This window comes from Pantherophis guttatus, chromosome 6 (genome assembly GCF_059756535.1).
Source record: "Pantherophis guttatus breed Tessera chromosome 6, ASM5975653v1, whole genome shotgun sequence".
In the NCBI taxonomy this organism is placed as follows: Eukaryota; Metazoa; Chordata; class Lepidosauria; order Squamata; family Colubridae; genus Pantherophis; species Pantherophis guttatus.
Window position 1 is genome coordinate 42,174,098 of NC_142068.1, and position 17,639 is coordinate 42,191,736.

Sequence of the window (17,639 nt, forward strand, 5' to 3'; positions counted from 1 at the left end):
TTATTTTCTAATTTAGATGTAATGAAAAACCATAGTTAGCTAATCAAAAAATTTTTATGAGATACCAAAAACATAAGAGAAAAGACAGCACAAGGATTAAACATCCTAGATTATATGATTGATAAAATGAAAAATAGTGGTATGACAGAATTACCTATTCTGTTTCTCTCCTATAGAACTGTTAACATTCCATTCTTCCTCCCATATGATCTGTCCTCTTTCCCAAACCTGTTAGTACTTCTTAGACACTGAGCATTCTCAGCATTCATTGGGCTCTAGGTGTTTTCTTGCTTTAAGAATTGAATGCATATGAATGTATACTTTGACTGTGGGAGTGTTGTGCATAGGCAATGAAATACCGATTATTATGTGTAACTATTGGTAATAATTTCAAAAACCAATAATGAAGAAAATTAAGGGTCTTTCTGAATCCAGTCAATATAGCTATATATCTTTTAAATTAATAAGACTACAGTATATGATAATGCCAAAAAATGTTACCAATGTACAACAAATACACAATATATGTATTATAATAGTATTATCTTAGATAATTTTTGATTATATAATTAAAAAAAATTCTATTAATCACCCTTAATAGTCCTTTATATCCATAGAAGGAATTGAGTATATTTATTGTGGCATAAACTTTCATGGAATAAAGTAGGGATGAGGAATGATAGATTCCTGAATGATTTGCAGGCTATCTGCAGATGTTTCTTAGCAACAATAAAACAGTTATCATTCTAAAGTTTGCTTTTAAGAATCCTTAAGTTTTAGTCTAATGTAGATTTATAATTTATTGATTTATTTATTTACTTCAAATTTATATACCGCCCTTCTCCCTAGGGACTCAGGACGGTGTACAGCCAAATAAAAACACATAATAAATACATTAAGAACAGATTAAAAGGAAATATCTCAATTTGGCCCAAAATTTAAAAAGACAAACAAATTTAAAATCATTTAAAGGATTTGTCAGGCCAGCCCGGCTTGTTGGAAAAGGTAAGTTTTAAGGGCACGGCGGAAGGCACGGAGGTGATAATGATATATACAGGTAATCCCCAATGTACGGCTGTTGAGTTAGATACATGTAGTCGTCAAGTTAGACCATAATGGAGCCTGCATCATCCAAAAAGTTCTTTTTTTCTAGTTTAGACGTAATGAAAAACTGTAGTTGCATAATCACAAATATTTTATTTATGGGATATCAAAAACATGAGGGAAGAGACAGTATAAGGATTAAATGTCCTAGATTATGTGATCATTAATTGTCATTAATGATTGGTCATTAAGTAAGCTAGTGGTTTGCTATGGATGTGGGTTTGCTGAAAACTGGAAGCAACTGCTGATTTTCAGCAAAACTCATACAATGCAATTGTGTAACTATGGGACTCTGCAAATGGTCGTAAATATGGCCATGTTGCTGAGTGCCCAAAGTGTAGGCATGTAACACTCCCCCACCAAGTGTGAGAAGTACTTTGGGTCTGCCATAACAGCAAATGATCACTAAGTGACACGCCGTAAATTGAAGATTACCTGTATAATTCAGCATTGTGCTATTTCCTTATTGTTTCACACTTTGTTCCCAGTTATAAACTTTAGAGTTCTGATAAAGGATATGTTATATTTTTGAAGTCTATCCATAGGTTTTATACAGTTCATCTCATTGAGGCAAAAAAAGTTCCTACAGTAGTTAAAGTAGCTACTAAGGATGTACACAAACTATTCCTATTCTTGTTATATGCGCTTAGCTGACTTGCCCTTACTCTATGTTGCTTCTGTTGAACCAAGCAGAAAACAAAAGATAAAGCAAAGCAAAACAAAAGAATACATGAGCATATTTGTGAAGTAGAATACAAAAGGAGCTCAACAAGATTAGGATGCTTCCTCCTTCTGTAGTGAAGGTGCTCATGGGTCCTTGTGTCATTGTTGTAGTCAGAAAAAAGTTCAAACCAGGTTCAGGCAAAAGAAAAACATAAGAGAAAAAAAGGCTTTTTATGAAAAAAGAAAAAGAGTGCATTCATTTAAAAAATATTATATACATTTCCACCACTTAACTAGCTCCGGCAAATGGTGGGAAAGATGGATTCAATGTTTTCTGTAATTGTCCTTTGGGAAATAGCAGGGTGGATTTGATTTAAATCGAGTTGATTTAAATCACTAGTGAAAAGGCTTGATTTAAATCAACTCGATTTAAATCATAATTTTTAAAGAGCAACTGTCATCTCTGCTACTCCTTTGACCCACTGTTGACTCACTGATAGTCCCAGTGTTGTAGAATATACAGCCTCATGCTACATAACTAAGCTCCATTTCATGCTGAATAAACTAAATTATTTATGTATCTTAAATAGAAAACTATTTTACGATAGATTTTTACCCCAAAAGTTTTTTATTAAAATAAATTCGATAAAAATCAAAAAAATCCGATTTAAATAAAAGAAATCTGATTTTTTTGATTTTTTTAAAAAAATCATTGATTTTTATTCACCTTTGGAAATAGCAGTTCAGTTTAAAAGCTTTTAATCTTGTAAAATAATGACATGAAAAAACTGATATGTATGGAATTGGCCTCTGGCGTAAAGCCTATTGATAAGCAAATATATTTGTTTGTTTGTTTGCTTACCATAAGCTTTCAAAGAGAAAGGTAGCGTCTCTATTCTAAATTTTAAACTATCATTAAAATATTTTTTTATTTCAGTACATATTGTTTATGTAATATAAAGATTAATGACTATTTAGATAGCTTAGAATCTTGAAAATAGAGAAGGGAAAAATAAATACAATAAATACTATAATAGTTAATTTTTTCTATCTGTAGATAGAAAAGTTTGGTAATTATATAGTTAAACCATTCATAGAATTCAAAGATCTAAGACTCAATTAATTAGAATGAACAGTTCTCAGCCTTTTCATAAGATAATAGTAGTCTTCGAATTATAATCATTCTTTCAGCAACCATTTGAAGATACGAAAAAGCTGAATGAAGGGTCTTTTCATCGGTCCTTAACAATCTGGCTGTTGTAGCTGCCCTATAATCACGTGACAATTTGGGTCCTTGGCAACCATCTCCCAATTTCGACGGATTGTAATATTCTGCAGTCATGTGATTGCCGTTGACCTTCTCTTCTGGCTATGATGGATTACAGTAACACAGCAGTTTCCAGCAAGGAGGGAGCGCATTCCAAGGAGGGGGCAACATGAGACAGCATAGTCTAGAGCTGGATCATTGGAGGAGGAAGAAATTTATGATAGTCAGAATCTCCCAGGGTATGTCCATTAGGTTAAGCTAGTACAGCTTTAGTCTGGCAAGATTCTGTCTATACAGTATATGCAAATAAAGAACTTAACTTTGATAAGGTTGTTTTACACCTTTTGGGGGCTGGGCCTGACACTGGCTTCCCATTGACTGCTTATGTGAAACTGGCATAGAAGGTTGTAAATCAGGCTCTTGGGTATGTCTCCCCCGTCTCCTATCAGCCTTCACAGATAAACCCAACAGGAAACAGCACTAGATGAATTAATTCAACTTTATTGTGAGGCTACAACAGAATCTTGCAAGTCTGAAGGCATAAACTTCCCATTGTCACTTTTAACTGCTTGATCCATTTAGGTGGGTCCTTAAATTTCTTTCTCTAGTTGTTAAGCCACTGGAGGCTGTTGCTACTCTTGTTAGTTTTCTAATTACCATCTCCTCTTCACATATTCCATTATACCTCAGGGGCACTTCCTTTATGTGTACATGCTGTGCCTTCCCCCCTTCACTCTCATGCCATGTACATGCTGTGCCTTCTCCCCTTCATTGATAACACACTCACAGCATAGCAATAGCACTTAGATTTATATACCACTTCATAGTGCTTTTACAGCCCTCTCTAAGCGGTTTACAGAGTCAGCATATTGCCCCCAACAATCTGGGTCCTCATTTTACCCACCTCGGAAGAATGGAAGGCTGAGTCAACCTTGAGCCAGTGAGATCTGAACTTCCGAACTGCAGCTAGCAGTCAGTACTGCACTCTAACCGCTGCGCCACCTCAGCTCTTAGGCATCTCCTTTCCCACCTCACACAGATGCATGTTCCCACCAGAGCCCTTCTTCCTTGGATCTCCCTGCATTCACACATATGCATGGCATGTACCCATCAGTGTCTTTCCTAAGCCTCCAAGCATTCACAAACATGCATGCATCAACCAGTGCCCTCCTTCCCTGGGCTTTCCTACATTTGCATACACTTTCTCTCTGCACTCACACTCATGCCCTCATCAGTGCCATCCTTTCCCGGCCTCCTTATACTTGCACACTCTTCTTCCCAGGCCTCCCTGTAGACTCACACTGCACTTTCCAGTCCCCCAATTCACATGTCGCCTGCCCCAGTCCCAACACCACTGTCATTGAGAAATTCTACTTGAAACTCCATATCACAGGCCTTTACTGCCTCACACTGTTCTTCAAGCCATACATCCCATTCCTTCCCCAAGCCATGGGGATCTAATTAGAAGGATCTAATGATCCTTCAAAAAGCTTCTGGTCTTCCCAAGGTCTCATGAGAATGGGAATGCTATTTGGAGAATAGCAGGAGCCCCATTTTCATGGTCCTTTGAAAGTCTTCATTCTCCAAATTGTGTGCACCATTCCTTCTCCAGATAGGAGAAGGAGATATTTCTTGCGAGACCTGGAGAAAACCAGAGCCTTTTCAAAGGATCATAAGAATGGTATGTGTAGCTTGGAGAAGGAATAGGATTTGTGGCTTGAGAATAGTATGAGATAGCAAAGGCCAACAGTGTGCAGCTTGACGAGCATTTCTCAGTGGCAATGGCGATGACACTGCGCCTGAATTACAGACCTTGGGGCTGTGGCAGCTGGATGACACTGCTAGAGTTCCTGGGCCTCTACTTCAGCCCCAAGTCTCCTATTGCCTCCAACAGCTGCCATGGTGTTGAGTCACCAAAAGGGCATAAATCTGGGGGACATAAGTGAATGGGAGGATTGTAGTGCCCCTGCCGACATTAGTGCTGCTAGGCCAGGTGGGGCAGCTGAGGCTTCTGGGAGCAGTTGCAGCTTTCTTTTGTACGGCAGCATCCTACCTCAACTTGTATGCAATCTGTGCTGGACACTCCAGGGCCTCTGCCACCCTCCCTGCATCACCTGCTTAATAACTGATCTCTTTGCTTAATAACTGACAATTTTGGAGTTTCTTGTCAGAAACCAGCAAAAAGGCTAGCAAATTGTGATCACGTAAGTGCAGGGTGCTGCAACCAATCTAAACCTGATTTACCTGATTGCGCCTTAATTGCAATCATGTAACTATGGAAGTGTGATGCAGTGGTCATAAGTGTGAGTAAAAGTCGTAAAGCACTTTTTTCAAGACTGTCGTAACTTCAAACTGTTGTTAAACAAACATGGGTAAATTGAAAACGATCTGTAGTAGCACTTAAAAATGCATTACTTAGTGGTTCCAATCAATCAGATAAGAGAATAAATATATGTGGAGAGTTTACAGAATAAGAAGCACAGAATATTGTTCTGAATTCATGTAAAAAAATCAGGTAGGTTCACAAGCTCCATAATAACTTGAATAACCCATGATAAAACTAAAAAAAGAAAACTGCTCATTATTTCTGCAGCATAGTGTGTAGGTAAGAAATTGAGAGAGAGAAAATAAATAAAGGGAATTATTTCAGTAAAAAACCTTATAAAAGAGAGCCGGTCTATGCTCAAGATTTTTTCTTCATGCATGAAAATTAATGCTCGGGAAAGTATTTTACAGACTTCCATTAGAGTTTGTATATGTAGGAGTTCAGCCCACAAATGAATTGAAGCTGATATTGCCTCATTTGTGTTGCTAACATAGCTTTCCACAGTTGGTTGCTTCTTGTTCAAAATTGCCCCCATAGGGATTAAACATTACGTTTAAAATAAACACATCCAGCTCTTTTTCCTTATATAATGCGTTCATTTAACGAATGCTTTTTCCTCTACTGTAACCACCTTTTGTATAAGCCAAATTTATGAAAGCTGAAGCAATAAAGATTTTTTAAAAAATAATATTAGGAAATTTGCATTATTGCATTAAAAATGTTTTTGATGTATGTGGAACTCTTAGAGCTGGACATGTTTATTTTTAACATACGTTTTTAATAACATGGAGATAAGGTAACTAATTCTTCACTTTTGAGTATAACACAACATGCTGAAAGTGCAGTGATGTATCATAGATACTTTCCTATTATTTGGTATATTTTTAATTATTGTGAAGTTACGTAATGTTACTAATTGTCAAAATATTTTCACCTGGTTGCTTTGCTATTATTTGGTATATTTATAATTATTGTGAAGTTATGTAATGTTACTAGATGGCAAAATGTTTTTACCTGGTTGCTTCCATGATATTTATTTCTAATTGTCAGGGATTTGATTAGGAAAAATGTGGTTTGCTTATGGCATTTTGGTATATGTGAAGCCACTCGTTATGACTTAATATTATGCACAAAATCGTGACTACAATTGGAACATTTCTTCTTTCTGTAGTTTTATTTTTAAAATATTTCAGCAATTTTCTGGTATTTTCACAGTATCATTTTTCTGATTAGGCTAAATAGACCATATTTGTATTTATTTCTAATAGACATTTTAAACAGACTATAATTAGGCTTTTTGCAGGATACCTTTATAAGGTTATCTTTGACTTTTTTATTCTGTAATTGTTAACTTTTTTATTCAATGATTTTAACACATTTCTTTGAATTGTTCCAGGTTTGTACTAATAGTTAAAAGTTCTTTTCAAAATAAATTGCATCTCTTTCCGTATTTCTTTTTGTTTCTTGCTAACTTCTTTAAGATTTTCCTGCTACCCATGTTTTAAAAATATATTGCCCATTTCTTCCAGAATAGCTCTTCACTCTGACCTGGTACTGCCAATTTAAACTGGACACTAGCTAATTAGCTTTCTATTGTAATTCCACTTTTTCAACATTGGTTTTGGATATAATGTTCACATTTTTTTTATCTACCTGATGGAATCCAGCTAGGGTTCTGTGAAAACCCCATCCATTAGCATTTTTATAATCTGCTTTTGTTTCTATAGGAGGATTCTTTATTTGAATTATTTGAATTATTTTATGTAATTATTTATTTTATGTATTTTATGTAATTATTTAAACAGTTGTATTTTTACATGTAGGTTGCTATACTTGCTTCAGCAAGAAAACTCCAGCACTGAGCTGAAAACGGAATGTGCAGTGGTTCTAGGAAGCCTTGCAATGGGTACAGAAAATAATGTTAAATCTCTACTGGACTGCCATATCATACCAGTCTTATTGCAAGGTACCTGATTTTTCATTATTCCATTGGTTTTTTGAGTACACAGTTCGTGAGAACTGAAAAAGAATCTAAACTTGTCTTTACAGGGTTACTGTCACCAGATCTTAAATTCATTGAAGCTTGCCTCAGGTGTCTTCGTACTATTTTCACCAGCCCTGTCACTCCTGAAGAATTATTGTATTCAGTAAGTTACAGGCTATAACTGATCTTTTGTGTCTGCATAGAGCTTTATTTGATGTATGTATCGGGGAGAATTTAGAATCTTTGAAATTAGAACTATTGCTATTTATCCAAGCTAAAAACTCATTATGACTCACATGACAAACTATGTCGGTGTGAGAATTGGCTTCAGAAAATAATTGGAATTTATAGTGTTCTGGGAATCACGTGCTGCTACTATCATTTGTTATGTGAGAAGCAAACACAACTTTATTGTGTTCCCCATTTGAGAAATATGTAAATAATATTCATTATATTGATTTGAGTGGGGACTAATGGTTTTAATAGTGAAATAGAATAATCCACCTGTTATAAAAGTAATATTAGAATTATTTTACCTTTTATTACTACACAGGAGACTTTCATTGTCCTTACAGTATAAAGTGATCATTTTCATCAGCTTGATTAGCTGGGCCAGTGTAGGAAATTCCCCCACATGGGGCTTTCAATGCGGTCTTTGCTATGAAATATTCCAAGTGCCTTAAATATTTAGCAGTTTATATTGCTTATTTTATACTCCAAGTATATGCTACCGTTCTTGTATTTCTTAAGAATTTCCCTTTACCTACACCTTTCCACTCTCAGCTGTTGCCAATGTTCCAAGCAGCATATCTCTACTGGCCACCCATCTCCCAATCTCCCCTGGACCTCCTATTTTTCTTTCCTCTGCCCCAATGCACTTGACTTTTCTCCTCCAATTTTCCTGGACCAAAGGATCCCTGTTTCCTTCCATGTATGGATCTGAAACTCTGTTTCCTATGCTGAGTGGTTCATGCATGGAACGGTTTACTCATCTTTTAATTACAATAGTCATTGGTGGGTTTTCTGGGTTACTGAGCATGTAACTTGAATAGATTCTGAAAAGAATCTAGTTTTGTTATTTTGTATTAAGGTTTTACCAATCCTTTGTTTTCTGAAAAGCCACCATGATAGATGAACAATGAAAAGTGAGATTAAGCTCCTAGGAGCAGAAATGTTCATTCATAATGCATTATGTATATCGATGAGGTGACATTTAATAGAAATTGTCCAGACAAGTATTAATAATATTGTCAAATACATATTTATTTTTCTTTTAAGAAATAATAGAGTCCCCTCTTTTGTTTGTTCACATCTACATTTTTAACTGGTCTAGCAATTTCTGTTTCTATTTCTAAGCAATGCAGAAGGTATATAAAAATCATTCTAAAAGGAGCCTTGGTAGTACAGTGGTTTAATGCACCCTGTTATTAACACAGTTGCCTGCAATTTCTGCAGGTTCGAATCTTACCAGGCTCAAGGTTGACTCAGCCTTCCATCCTTTCTAAGGTAGGTTAAATGAGGACCCAGTTTGTGGGGGCAATAAGCTGACTTTGTATAAATATACAAAAGTATGAAGGCTATTGCTTAACGCATTGTAAGCCACCCTGAGTCTCCGGAGAAGGGCGGCATATAAATCAAATTAAAATTAAATTAAAATAAAATAAAAGAAAGTTGAAAATATCAGTACTCAAGGTATCCTGTAATGCTAGTTAGATCATGTTCTTAAATTGTCAGAACTCTACAATCTTTGTAGATAAATCTTTGCTTATATTGTGTGTAAATTAATAGTCAACTTTGCAGTTCTCAAACTGCTTCCTTCTGAACACAATATAGAATAAAATTTTGTGCCAAGTCCACAAAGTAGATTTATCTGTGACTTTTTTTGTATTTAAATGTTTTGTTTAACTTTTCTGACTTTCTAGGATGCTACAGTTATTCCCCACCTCATGGCGCTGCTTAGTAGGTCTCGATATACCCAAGAATATATATGTCAGATCTTCTCACATTGCTGCAAAGTAAGAAATATCATGAATGTTCTTTCCATATGCATGTGTTAGTTTGCTTCTGAAATATTGTTTTCAAGTATTTTAAACAATTTTCTCTTTGATTCACTGTGTTACTCTCAAACATGTAATCTCTAGTTGGCATGCATACGATGTACTTGAGGCTGTCCTGAATTTCTTAACTCTCAAAACATTATATATTTGTTCCCCATTCTGCTAATTTGGCATTAAATTCATAAATATAAGCAACAACTTTTCTTTTAAAAATCTATCAAGTTTTTATAGAATAATATAATTCCCGTACAACAAAGTAAATTGCTATATTTACCCTGATCCTTCCTCTTCCCTCCTAGAAAATTGGTGAAAGCTTTGATATGGTGTTCTGTAGATGTGGTCCATGGATGACTTTGTCAAGACTTATAGAAATGATGCTTTACAGAATTCACTAACAGGTTCAGAAATTCAGTCTCTTGAATTGAAATCTTTTCAAATCTGCGGTCCTCTATACATCCTAGAAGAAATATTAATAGAACAACAGTTTTCAAGAAAGGCAGACAAGAATAAAGTATTCAGATAGTGGTCTCATAGCTGAAATCTTAAATGATATAATTTAAAAGAATATTCTATATACAGTATAGAGAGAGAATGTATACATACATAGAGGGGCCGTATCAGGTTCTTACACAATTTTTGGCATTTGGTCTCTGTACACCACCACATTGAATTTCAAATGAAACAATATGAAGTGAAGTCTTTCAACTTTAATTCAAAGGGCATGGCAAAAGTATGGCATTAACCATTGAGGTTTTGTCTTCAATAAGTGAATAGCATGCTGTATTAGGTTGAAATAGGGCAGTGATGGCTAACTTTTCTGGACCAAGTGCCTAAAGCGCACGTGGTCCCTGCATATGAGCCCCACCGCCGTGCATGCACCCCCCCTACGTGCCCCCTCCACAAATGCATACACAGCCTGCCGCACGCGCCCCACACATGCTATACCGCCCCCCATGTGCCTCCTCCCACGCATGTGTGGCAGAGACCCAACGACCAACTGGCCGACGGGAGGCATGCGCGGCAGAGCTGAACTGGGATGACGGCTTGCATGCCCACAGAGGGCGCTGCATGCCACCTGTGGCACGTGTGCCATAGGTTCGCCATCACGGAGATAGGATAACTGACTTAGCCAGTGAAGATTATCCCATTTTTTTGCCTTGAGAAACTATTGGATTGCTTTTGCTGCATGTTTTGGCTCACTATCCATCTGCAATATAAAGTGGTGATCTATCAGTTTTGCATCATTTGACTGAATCTGAGCAGAGTATAGCCCTCTGCACTTCAGAATTCCTCCTGCTTCTTTCATCAGCAATCAGATCATCAATAAACACCCTTGATAGCCATACATACCTATGCCATAACACTGCCTCTACCATGTTTGACAGATGATGTATGTTTTGGATCATGAACTGTTCTTTCCTCCCTCCCTCTCTCTTTGTTTCTGTGTGATCCACAATTTGGAAGCAAGTGAAAATAGTGGCATATGAGAACAGAGCTAACTATGTATTGTCTTGTCCATAATGGCTTATATACAGATACAAATTGATATTTTAATAATACAGGTAATTGCTCAATGCACATTAGGATTCAGTACAATCTAATCTAAAGTATGAAGAACGGAAAAAGCTCTCATTGGAGGAAGGGAATAGACTACAATTTTTCAAAGCTTGAGTTTTGAAAAAGAAAGACAATATCATACTTGGCTTTAATTTTATATCTTTTAATATCTGTTCTTCAGCTCCGACACTGGCATAGCTGCGGCTTTAAATCCTCACCTCAGCCACTTCTATGTGCCAATGTAAGTTTTTTTTCCCTACAATGATTGCATTTTTAAATTAAGAAATTTGTCAGTTTCAACAGTCCAAATTATTTTCAGGTGTTTTTATGCTGGTTATATGTAGCTTAATACCTTGTTTTTACTTGAAATCAGGATATATGTACACATTTTATTAGAGTGTACTAGCATTTTAGAGCACTCCTCCAATTTGAAGTTAATATAAAAATGAGAGGATTAAAGTGTACTAGCAGCAAAATTTGAAACATTGAATAATAAACTCGCGAATCTGTGGTATGAGTGTCAAAATATGCTGTACATCCCCCCTCCCATGGAGTTCAAACGAAGACTTTTCAATGTTCACCTTTGTACAGCTAGCCAAAATAAAAAGTTAAGAATTTTAAATTGAGCAAAGTAAACAAGGTGCTCCACATTATAATTGGTTCATAATAAAGGTAATTTATTAAATATCATTCAGTTGAAACTGACTTCATATTAGAAGAAAAAAGAAAGCGATACCTGCTTGAGCAAAAAGACCTAGGCAGTAAACTCTGGCATGTGTTATCTCAATAAAATAGTACTAAAATGTATTAATCTTTTTTTGTTGATGTTGGTGACATTATTTAGAAACAGTGATTTGTTAGATACCGTGTTTCCCCAAAAATATAAGACCTTGTCTTATTTTTTTTGGACCCGAAATAAGTGCTTGGCCTTATTTTCGGGGAGGTCTTATTATTTTGGGGCACGTGGAGCAAGATGGGGCTCCTCTTGCCATCTTACCTGATTTCCAGCTCTTGTGTTTAAATATTTTCAGGGAGGGCTTATTTTGGGGGGGGGGAGGAGACTTATTTTAGCACATGCACTCAAAAGCCCGATTGGGCTTATTATCAGGGCATGTCTTATTTTGGGGAAAACAGGGTACTTTTCTGGTCTTAACATTATCAAGATGATTCTGAAATCATAACTTTGATAAAAAGATGAGCATAAAGTTTTGAGTAGGTTTTATATGTTAATATTTGGCTAGCTCTAATTTGGTCCATCTAATCCTCATTTACGAACATTCATTCAATGTTTGAAGTTACGATGGTGTTGAAAAAATGAAGTATAAACAGTACTCACACTTAAAACCATCACAGTGTTCCCTCAGTTACATGATCAAAATTTTGGCACTTGACAATCAGCTTGCAATTACAATTGCAGTGTCCCATGATCACATGATTGTCATTTGCAACTTTCTCAGAGAGCTTCCAACAAGCAAATTCAATTGGGAAAACTGGATTTACTTAACAATTATGTAATTCACTTAATGACTTTAGTGATTTCCGCAACGGCCAAGGCAAAAAAGGCAAAATTGGATGTAACTCGCTTAACAACTGCAATACTGGTCCCAATTGTAGTTGTCAGTTCATGACTAATAGTATAGCTTTTATTACTCATGTACAGTAGAATTTCAGTAAAGTATGCGTAGTTATAGGGAAAGGTTTTGTATGTGATTAGGACACAAATGTTTTTTATCCCTTCATAAACAATTAACATTCAAGTCTGATAAATTCAGCAATTTGGAACCAAGAGCTCAAATAATGATCATCAGGAAACTCAGATGAGGAAATAGAGTAGGATGAAAAAATGGCATCTCAGCAAAAATAATCAAAGCAACATCTTTTTTTTTTAACTTATTGGAATTACATTTCCTTTGGTTTATGATTTTTTATAGTTAAAGATGCAAGTACAATGAAAAAATATAGTAACAAATTAAAAATACCTAGTATCCTAAGTGTGCCATTTGGGGTTCTTTTTGCTTTTTACAGTCCTTTTGTTTTAAAACCTTTCAATATTAGCTACTTTAAGTATTTTAATGTTAATAAGGAATTTAAAAAAAAACAACCAAATATGCAAGAACAAATTCTACACTTCTTATCTATCTACTTGTCATTAGATTTATCCTTTATTTATATCTTCTTCCCATTTCCCCCCCCCCCCCCATGACATACATGTAAAGTAGTTAGGTTGAGAGAGAATGACTGGCCCAATATTTCCAGGTAGCTCCTGTGGCTCAGTTTAGACTTGAACTTGTATCAACCTAGTGCCAGTCTAATATCTTAATCATTATGCCCAACTGGCCACCAGTGATCCTGTGAACTAATCACTGGACCATCAGTTAAAAATATCTTTTCCTCAACACTCTCCAAAGTTGCTGTTGTCCAGATTGTGCATCCTTAGCCGTATGCTTTCTTTTTTTTCCAGTCAGCAGCCAAATGTTGCTGAAAATACTGTTAAAGTGTATTGAAATAAGTTTCTTCTAAGGTTGCATCAATTGTTATCCTATATGAACCTTTCTTATTGCATCTCATAGCCATGCAAGATGTTAATTTATGTTATGCAAAATGCCTAATAATGTTCTATTCAAACAGCATTGCCATTTGGTGATCATGGACAGCTGCAATTTTTCATTTGAGATTTATTTTTCATGATTCAGCTGTTCAGTGTCATTCACAGGAATTTCATTTCTATAAAAAATAGAAACTTTCACTTTAAATATGAATACTTGAGTATTTTTGATAAATAATGTTGTTTAAAAGTACATAAAATAGCCAAAAAATAGTTACAAACACAAATACAATACAAATTTATATTGCAATTGGTATAATTCTCTCTTGAGATATATGAAACATCCTTGGATTTTTTGCTTTAAAATGGATAAATATGCTTCTCCCTTATTTCCTACTCATAAAATATATAATTTCCCCCAGAAGAAGTGGGCTTTTTTCATTTTAAAATTTGATTTTTTGACAACATACAGTTAATATTCTAAAGGTAAGGGAAACCCAGTGTTACCATTTTTTACAACATGCTGCTTGTCTTTATGTTTTTACTCCCCCCCCGCCCACAAATAGCAACCTCTTCCCCAGTGCTACAATTTTTGCAGAAAGTACTACCTGCAAGGTTGGTGATGCATCTCTTCCAAGTCCTACTTGGAGGGAAGAACTATTTTTCTATAAAATGAGGTAAAGAAAAAAGGTTAATTGACACCCCCACCTCCCATTGACTGCTGTTTTAAAAAACAAAACACGAGCAAGCAATGTAGTTCATACTTTCATAAAATTTTGTGTTCTAAAAATTGCTGGCAAGCAGTGATGGTGAAGTCACGTAATGATCCAATTCTAATATTTGTTTGAAATGAATGAAATTAGACATTGAAAGCTATAAGTCTGCAATTAACTAGTATAAAGTAAAATAACTTGTTTTTATTTACTGCATGTTTAAAGAGCTGTGGTTTATTTTGTGTTAGGGTCCAGACCATCAGACAGTGCTGTTTAATCATGGAGCAGTGCAGAATATTGCTCATCTGTTAACCTCTGCATCTTATAAAGTAAGCCAATAATATAATCTGTTTTCTATAAATTAAGCTACTATTTTAAAATCTTGGCACAATATTATTGGCAGAATAATAAGTTAGCATAGTTCCTTTTTGATGAAAAAGAAAGTGCACATTTTTTCAGTTTAGTCGGGTGTATCTGTATAAATGTGAAAGAGATCTTATTTCTTGTAAAATAGTGTTAAAAGAGTAAATTTCATATTTTTATAAAGGATTTTTTTCTGATGGTTATGGTGGTAGATACATAAATGTAGTAAGACAACAATTATGTTTGGAAGAAAATACTATTAAGAAAATTAGATTTCTATGAAAATAGAATCTGCCAGTGAACATTTAGACATATACTTATTATATCATAATTATAAGTGATATCCAATATGCCAAAATCAAAACAAATTTAGTGCATAGGAGTAATTACACTGAAATTGAAAGTCAAGTCATTAATATATGAAGTTGAGCAAAATGACAGAATTAATATTTACAGGCTTTAATATCGTTTGGAGTATTAAAAATCTTTAGGTAAATAAAGAACTATAACTACCATATTTATCTATAATTGCAATATTTACAATATTACAATATTTAAAGAAGACAAAAAGCAAATATTTTATCACAAAATTTGTTGGGACTCTATAGACAAGGAATTCGATCTGTGTACTTTTGAATAGCCGCTTTTCCCAAATTAAGATGGCATGAAAAAAAATTTCAGTCACTTTAGAAAACACACAATGATTTGGCCAATAATTCATGTCCCTTTGGAAAATTTGCTTTTGATAAGTACTCTTTAGTCTTTTGAATTATTTAAATGTTTTGATGAGTTTTAAAATGGCATTTTCACTTGACTTCTAATAGTTCTTAAAATACTTTTAATTGTAATTAATGTAAATGCTGTATATTTATTCAGGTTCGAATGCAAGCACTGAAATGTTTTGCAGTTCTAGCCTTTGAAAACCCCCAGATATCAATGACTCTTGTAAATGGTAGGTTTCTGAGGTCAGTATGAATACTCATTAAATAATTACAGTTAAACTGTTTCTTGAAACAGATTTTCTCTTTGTTTTTCAGTGTTGGTCGATGGAGAACTATTACCACAGATATTTGTGAAAATGTTACAAAGAGACAAGCCCATTGAAATGCAACTCACATCAGCCAAATGGTAAGCCTTAGGATGTACGAAACATGCTAAATGATAAAATCTGTTTTATAATATTAATGTTCCAATTTAATCAAGAGTGCATCATATCAACCGCAAGAAAATAATATCAGAATCTAATATCTCAATCACCAGCATTAATAGTAGGCAACTAATAGTATTAATGGTAAGCAATCATTTTAGGACAACGAACACATTTGGACTTGCAGACATTTGGTAACCATTTTAGCTATGACCAATCATAAAACAGATATTTACTAGAAGGAGGACAGTATGTTTCCTCATTGTCCAGCCAATTTTTAATCAACTCCACATACGTTTGTCTTCTATTTAGGAAGGTAGTTGCATTTCAAAATAAACCACAGAACTGCAGCCAGCCACAATTTAACTGCTATTTTAATTTACTAAGAACTTTCTCTGAGTTATATGTATTTGAAGCCTTAATACTGATTTATTAAATTAGAGAAAGAATTCTGTAACTTGGCTTATAGTGCCTCATCATAACCAAGTCTAAGATGGATTAAGTAATTAAAAATTAATTAAATTTATACTGCTACATTTCCACACAAGTTTAGGTGCTGTATTTGCCTTGAATGACGTCTATTTCTGAGAAATTGTCAAAACGTATACAGTCCTAATGCTTTCCATGCTTTAGGTTTTAGATTTTAGTGTCTAAAGTTCTCATTTAAAGAATCATGAACAGAAACAGTACACAACTGGGGACAACAGATGATACTCAAGATATTTAACATATTGCTACTGTTGCCATTGGACAAATTTTAATATTGTAACAAAATCAAAACTATATATATATTCTCAGTAATCATGCTACTTTGATATTTCATTGTAGCCTTACATACATGTGCAGAGCTGGAGCAATCCGTACAGATGATATCTGCATTGTGTTAAAGGTAGGTGGGTGAAACACACTAACAGTATTTAAAACAGGTACCTCAAAAACAAATAGTGGAATGACTTTATTGCTAAAAACAGGATGTTTAGTAAAGAATCAAGAAATAATTAATACAACTGTTCCTATTTAATTTTATTAGCAACATTGTTTTTATTCTATGTTGGTATTCAGTAATACTAAATTATTCTATCTTTAAATCATGATGAAGTTATGTAAGTCTAATACATTTTGTTAAGTGAAAGTTGGACTCATGGCTTAATCTGTGCAAGTGTTACAGTTGCATATAATAGATTTGGATTTGTGATCATATAACATTGTAAATATTGATTAATAAACAAGTGTATATAAGTGCTTGTTTTAAATTTTACTTTTTGTGCAAATACCAAAGAAGATTTGATGACATATTTGATTAGGAAATGCTTGTTAAAACATATATATTTAGTGACAAATTTAACAAAAATTTATATAAGAATATGTAAATAAGTAGTCAAAAAACTAATTTCAGATGTTGTAATTTCCAGACATTACCATGTTTGGCACGGATGTGTAGTAAAGAGAGACTACTAGAGGAGAGAGTAGATGGAGCAGAAACTCTGGCCTATTTGATTGAAACAGATATTGAACTACAGAGAATTGCCAGTATTACTGACCACCTTATTGCAATGCTTGCAGACTACTTCAAATACCCTAGTTCAGTGAGTGCCATCACTGATATAAAAAGGGTAGGTTTATTATGAATTAAGTAGGTATGACAAGTGTGTTTCTGTGTGCATGAGAGAGAATGAAAACTTGGGTTAATATATTTACTGTATATCTATATCTAAAATCATTGTTTGTAGATTCAAATGAAAATCTGACAGAATCTTCAGCAGAGACAATATTTAAATTAGCTTTTTAGTGGTGCCTGAAATTTCTTTGGTCCTGACTTGTATGAGTAAAACAAACTAGATGGGTTTTTAATAAGCTATACTAAATTGTTCCAAAAAGTTTACATAATTGCTACAGTTTTTTGTATTTGATTC

General features: G+C 34.5%; 1 protein-coding gene across 10 annotated transcripts in view; it reads left to right on the plus strand.

The window, feature by feature from the left end:
* ARMC8 (armadillo repeat containing 8) overlaps positions 1–17,639 on the plus strand; it is a 53,403-nt gene that overhangs the window by 22,468 nt on the left and 13,296 nt on the right. For 6 of the 10 annotated variants that reach the window (XM_034439679.2, XM_034439681.2, XM_034439683.3 and 3 more), the window contains 9 exons: positions 7,184–7,326; positions 7,410–7,507; positions 9,267–9,359; positions 11,140–11,199; positions 14,465–14,545; positions 15,456–15,531; positions 15,617–15,707; positions 16,555–16,615; positions 17,139–17,339. In XM_034439679.2, the coding sequence (XP_034295570.2) occupies positions 7,184–7,326; positions 7,410–7,507; positions 9,267–9,359; positions 11,140–11,199; positions 14,465–14,545; positions 15,456–15,531; positions 15,617–15,707; positions 16,555–16,615; positions 17,139–17,339 (904 nt within the window). The remainder of the gene's footprint in view (positions 1–7,183; positions 7,327–7,409; positions 7,508–9,266; positions 9,360–11,139; positions 11,200–14,464; positions 14,546–15,455; positions 15,532–15,616; positions 15,708–16,554; positions 16,616–17,138; positions 17,340–17,639) is intronic. The other 4 variants (XM_087872169.1, XM_087872171.1, XM_087872166.1 and 1 more) reach the window with 3 other exon arrangements.